Source organism: Hyperolius riggenbachi, chromosome 9, assembly GCF_040937935.1.
Source record: "Hyperolius riggenbachi isolate aHypRig1 chromosome 9, aHypRig1.pri, whole genome shotgun sequence".
Lineage (NCBI taxonomy): Eukaryota > Metazoa > Chordata > Amphibia > Anura > Hyperoliidae > Hyperolius > Hyperolius riggenbachi.
The window spans coordinates 278,944,221-278,950,220 of NC_090654.1; the positions used below are offsets into that span (position 1 = coordinate 278,944,221).

The 6,000-nt window shown below is 57.1% G+C and overlaps 1 protein-coding gene across 1 annotated transcript in view; it reads right to left on the reverse strand.

Annotated features, from left to right (window-relative positions):
* PPP4R4 (protein phosphatase 4 regulatory subunit 4) overlaps positions 1 to 5,422 on the reverse strand; it is a 215,337-nt gene extending 209,915 nt beyond the window's left edge. Inside the window, exon 1 of the mRNA XM_068254652.1 lies at positions 1,064 to 5,422. Within this exon, the coding sequence (XP_068110753.1) occupies positions 1,064 to 1,153 (90 nt within the window). The 5' untranslated portion in view covers positions 1,154 to 5,422. The remainder of the gene's footprint in view (positions 1 to 1,063) is intronic.
* Positions 5,423 to 6,000: the final 578 nt, after the last annotated feature.

Genomic DNA, 6,000 nt, shown 5'->3' on the forward strand with positions numbered 1-6,000 from the left:
TCAGTACAGAGGTGGTATTGGGGTACAGGGGGATGGTGATGGTCAGGTCCCCCCTATAATGACATGCAGTAGGTGAAGCTGGTAGTAGGGGGACAGTAGTGGTGATATTGGGGTACAGGGGGATGGTGAAGGTCAGGTCCCCCTATAATGACATGCAGTGGGTGGAGCTGGTAGTTGGGGGTCAGTACAGAGGTGGTATTGGGGTACAGGGGGATGGTGATGGTCAGGTCCCCCCTATAATGACATGCAGTAGGTGAAGCTGGTAGTAGGGGGACAGTAGTGGTGATATTGGGGTACAGGGGGTGGTGAAGGTCAGGTCCCCCCTATAATGACATGCAGTGGGTGAAGCTGGTAGTCGGGGGACAGTACAGAGGTGATATTGGGGTACAGGGTGATGGTGAAGGTCAGGTCCCCCTATAATGACATGCAGTGGGTGAAGCTGGTAGTTGGGGGACAGTACAGAGGTGATATTGGGGTACAGGGGGATGGTGAAGGTCAGGTCCCCCTATAATGACATGCAGTGGGTGAAGCTGGTAGTTGAGGGACAGTACAGAGGTGATATTGGGGTACAGGGGGATGGTGAAGGTCAGGTCCCCCTATAATGACATGCAGTGGGTGAAGCTGGTAGTTGGGGGACAGTACAGAGGTGATATTGGGGTACAGGGGGATGGTGAAGGTCAGGTCCCCCCATAATGACATGCAGTTGGTGAAGCTGGTAGTTGGGGGACAGTAGTGGTGATATTGGGGTGCAGGGGGATGGTGAAGGTCAGGTCCTCCCTATAATGACATGCAGTGGGTGGAACTGGTAGTTGGGGGACAGTAGTGGTGATATTGGGGTACAGGGGGATGGTGAAGGTCAGGTCCCCCTATAATGACATGCAGTGGGTGAAGCTGGTATAGGAGGAGAGCATGAGGCTGGCATCCTCTGATGGGGACATACCATGCAGGGGGTCAGTGATGAGTGTGTGACGTCACGGTGTGATTTGGGGAGCAGGGATGAGTGGATGCTGCTGGGAGCGGTGAGTGCATGACGTCAGAGGGGAGGAATGACGTCACGGGTTACCTTCAGGCTCCGGCGGACCGGCCTCTCGATGATGGCCAGCTCATGCAGGTCCTCGATGTAGCCGAACAGGCTGCCCTGGCCGAAGTCCATGGCTGGGGAGAGTCACGGAGCCGCTGCGGGCATCCTCCGGGCACCTCACATGGCAGATCCCGAGTGCGGGGGCGGCGGGCGGGGGAGGACCGGGGAGGAGTCTCTATCTGATCACCGGAGGAGGGGGACCGGCACCGTGCGGGAGACACGCCGCCACCAACCGACGCTACCCACCGGACGTGCAGGGACTGTGGAGAGGGTGCAGGGACTGGCACTGGGGGGACTATGGAGAGGGTGCAGGGACTGGAGAGGGTGCAGGGACTGGAGAGGGTGCAAGGATTGGCACTGGGGTGCTATGGAGGGGGTGCAGGGACTGGCACTGGGGGGACTAAGGAGAGAGTGTAGGGACTGGTACTGGGGGGACTGTGGAGAGGGTGCAGGGACTGGTACTGGGGTGCTATGGAGAGGGTGCAGGGACTGGCACTGGGGTGCTATGGAGAGGGTGCAGGGACTGGCACTGGGGGAACTATGGGGAGGGTGCTGGGACTGGCACTGGGGTGCTATGGAAGGGGTGCAGGGACTGGCACTGGGGAGACTATGGAGAGGGATCAGGGACTGGCACTGGGGTGCTATGGGGAGGGTGCAGGGACTGGCACTGGGGTGCTAGGGAGAGGGTGCAGGTACTGGCACTGGGGTGCTATGGAGAGGGTGCAGGGACTGGTACTGGGGACTATGGAGAGGGTGCAGGGACTGGCACTGGGGTGCTATGGAGAGGATGCAGGGATTGGCACTGGGGGGGGGGGGGGGGGGACTATGGAGAGGGTGCAGGGACTTGCACTGGGGGGACTATGGAGAGGGTGCAGGGACTGGCACTGGGGTGCTATGGAGAGGGTGCATGGACTGGCACTGGGGTACTATGGAGAGGGTGCAGGGACTGGCACTGGGACACTATGGAGAGTGTGCAGGAACAAGGACTGGGAGTACTATGGAGAGGGTGCAGGGACTGGCACTGGGGTACTATGGAGAGGGTGCAGGGACTGGCACTGGGACACTATGGAGAGTGTGCAGGAACAGGGACTGGGAGTACTATGGAGAGGGTGCAGGGACTGGCGATGGGAGGGACTATAGAGAGTGTCCAGGAAGTGGCACAGGGCACTATGGAGAGGGTGCAAGTAGTGGCACTGGGGCACTATGGAGAGTGTGCAGGAAGTGGCACTGGGGCACTATGGAGAGTGTACAGGAAGTGGCACGGGGCACTATGGAGAGTGTGCAGGAAGTGGCACTGGGGCACTATGGAGAGTGTGCAGGAAGTGGCACTGGGGCACTATGGAGAGTGTGCAGGGACTGGCACTGGGGGGACCATGGGGAGGGTGCAGAGATACAAGGACTGGCACAGGAGGGACTATGTAGAGGGTAAAAAGAATGACACTGGGAACACTACAGAGAGGGTACATGGACTGGCAATAGGAGGACAATGGGGACACAATGGAGAGGGTACAATGGCTGGCACTGGGGTGAAAATGGAGAGGGTACTGGTACTGGGCAGGCTATAAAGAAGATGCAGGAACTGGCACAAGGCAAGCTGTAGAGAGGGAACTGAGACTATGAGGATAGCACTGGAGAAGGATGGACTATGGAGAGGGTACAGACACTGGCACTAGGCAAGCTATAAAGAAGGTGCAGAGAATAGCACTTGGGGGGATGTGAGGAGGGTATGGAGACCCTGGCAGTGGGCTCGCTATAGGGAGTGTACAGGGGCTGGCACTGGGCAGGCTATGGAAGGGGTGTAATGACTGGCAATGGGAGTACAGATATGGGCACAGCAGCAGGTAGTGGAGAGGACACTGGCACTGAGCAGGACACAGGCAAGGTTAGGCAGATGAGAACTAGGATTAGCGCTAGATGTTTAAGGATGATATCTGGTATAAAAAAGGCACATAGAGTGGTACTAAAAGGGCACAGTGACTTGTATGGGAAAGGATAGAGGCTCTGAGAAGAGCGCTGGTAGTAAGCAGGGTACCAGGACTGGTGTTAAAAGACTATGGATGGGATGAAGGCAGAGACTGGCACTGGGCATGCTATGGAAGATCCAGGGATTGGAAATGTGTAGACTGTGGTGGCTACAGAGACTGCTGATGTGCAAGCTATGGAGGGAACAGTGCATGGCATTCTTTGGGCTATGGAGGTTACAGAGACTAGCACTGCCACTGGGCACAATATGGAACACAGCCTGGCACTAGAGACACCATGTGGAGAAGGTACAAGAAAGAGCACTGTGCAGGCTATAATTAGTACAGGAATTTGGATTGGGATAGCTAAGGAGAGGGTACAAGGAGTGGTAAGAGGTAGGCCACAGAATGGATGGGGAGTTGTGCCAGTGGGAAACACAGCTACTAGGGTAGGGCAGTGGCACTCAGAAGGGCATAGGCACTGGCAGTAACCAGGGCACCGGGACTCCTATTAAACAGGGGAGGGTAACTGGAAATACCTGCAACAGGAAGGCTACAAGAGGTGTGAAAATGTCTGATATTACAGAGGATACTGATGGACTGCTGCAACTCCTACTAATGTGGAAAGAGCAGTGGCACGGAGGATGGCACAAGAACTGGTATGAAATTGGGTATTAAGCCTGGGAATGATAACAGAAGGTCTGGCACCTGGGTAGAGGGCACACAGGCTAATACTTATGGTGTACAGAGACTAACAATAGGGTACAGACACTGGCATAGGGCTGGAGAGAAATACTGAGAAGGGCATGGGTGCTGGCATTAAGCAGGGTGCAAGTGCTTGTAGTGGCAGGATGAGTGAGGGTCCCTAATTTAGGGGGAAGTGATGAGAAAAAAACTGGTATTTGGTAAAAGGAAATGTTACTGAAGTGGGCACAGAGACTGGTCAGAGATGGGGAGCTAATTGAGGCACTGGCACTAGTAGAAAGGGAACAACTAGTATGAGGGTAAAAATATTAACTGGGCCACAGGCAGTGGAACTGGGTAGTAGGGGGCCAAAGTGGAGTTGTAGAAAGTAGTGGTACAGGAGAATAATTGGGGTTACGGCTGGCACTGGAGGATGGGGACTGGTGCAGAGGCTGGCATTAACTGGCACCAAACAAGTATTATTGTGGAGGGCACAACATCTGCTTCATTTCAGTACAGAAGTAGGGGGCACTGGGGCTGGCAATGAGGGGGGCACAGAGAGTACCACTGAGGTAGGCTCAAGGTGTAGCACTGGTGAGGGCACAGAGGGTACCACTAAGGAGGGCACTGGGGCTGGCAATGAGGAAGGCACAGAGAGTACCACTGAGGAGGGCACTGGCAATGAGAAGGGCACTGGAACTGGCAATGAGGAGGGCACAGAGAGTACCAGTGAGGAGGGCACTGGCAATGAGGAGGGCACTGGGGCTGGCAATGAGGAGGGCACAGAGGGTACCACTGAGGAGGGCACTGGGACTGGCAATGAGGAGGGCACAGAGGGTACTACTGAGGAGGGCACTGGGACTGGCAATGAGGAGGGCACAGAGAGTATCACTAAGGAGGGCACTGGCAATGAGGAGGGCACTGGGGCTGGCAATGAGGGGGGCACAAAGAGTACTACTGAGGTAGGCTCGGGGTGTAGCACTGGTGAGGGCAGAGGGTACCACTAAGGAGGGCACTGGGGCTGGCAATGAGGAAGGCACAGAGTACCACTGAGGAGGGCACTGGCAATGAGGAGGGCACTGGGACTGACAATGAGGTGGGCACAGAGGGTATCACTGAGGAGGGCACTGGCAATGAGGAGGGCTTAGAGAGTATCACTGAAGAGGGCACTGAGACTGGCAATGAGGGGGGCACAGAGTCAGAAGGTACCACTGAGGTGGGCTCAGGGAGTAGCACTGGTGAGGGCACAGGGGGTACCACTGAGGTGGGCTCACGGAGTAGTACTGGTGAGGGCACAGAGGGTACCACTGAAGAGGGCACTGGTGAGAGCACAGGGGGTACCACTGAAGAGGGCACTGGTACCTGTTACTAGACTAGTGGAATGAGGAGGGCAGGGGCAGTGGGGCAGGAGGTGACAGGCAGGGGCTGGGCACAGAGGCCCCCAGGGTCAGGCGGGCCTGGCACTGAAGTGGCACACAGAGTGCAAACACTGGTGTGGGGGTAATGGGCGGGTCACCAGTACTGCAGGGGGGAGGGGGGCACACGGCGGTCCGGGAGGTGGGAGGGGCTCTGCGGTCCGGGTGGCGGGTGTCGGTGCGGGCTGCAGTCTTCGGTCTGGGCGGTAATCCGTGCTGGAGTCTCCGCGCTGCTGTCCGGCGGCTTGCAGGTGTCCGGGAGGACGTGGGGGCGGGGTCTGCGGCACTCGCCGCCATAGCAACGCATCGCTATCCCCAGGCGCTAATCACTGCGTGACGTCACTGCTGTCTGCCCAGACTACAGTGTGACCCTCTGTCATCAGCAGCAGCAGCACCCACTGTGTCCTCCCACTCACTGTGTCCTTCCACTCACTGCACCCACACTGTGTCCTCCCACTTACTGTGTGTCTCCCCCTCATCACCCACACTGTGTCCTTCCACTCACTGCACCCACACTGTGTATCTTCTCCCCCTCATCATCACCCCACTGTGTCCTCCTCACTGTGTCTCCCCCTCATCTACCTACACTGTGTCCTCCCCCCTCACAGCACCCACACTGTGTATCTTCTCCCCCTCATCATCACCCCACTGTGTCCTCCTCACTGTGTCTCCCCCTCATCAACCTACACTGTGTCCTCCCCCCTCACAGCACCCACACTGTGTGTCCTGACTCCTTCCACTCACAGCACCCCACTGTGTCCTCCCCCTCACTGTGTCCTTCCACTCACTGCACCCACACTGTGTCCTCCCACTTACTGTGTGTCTCCCCCTCATCACCCACACTGTGTCCTTTCACTCA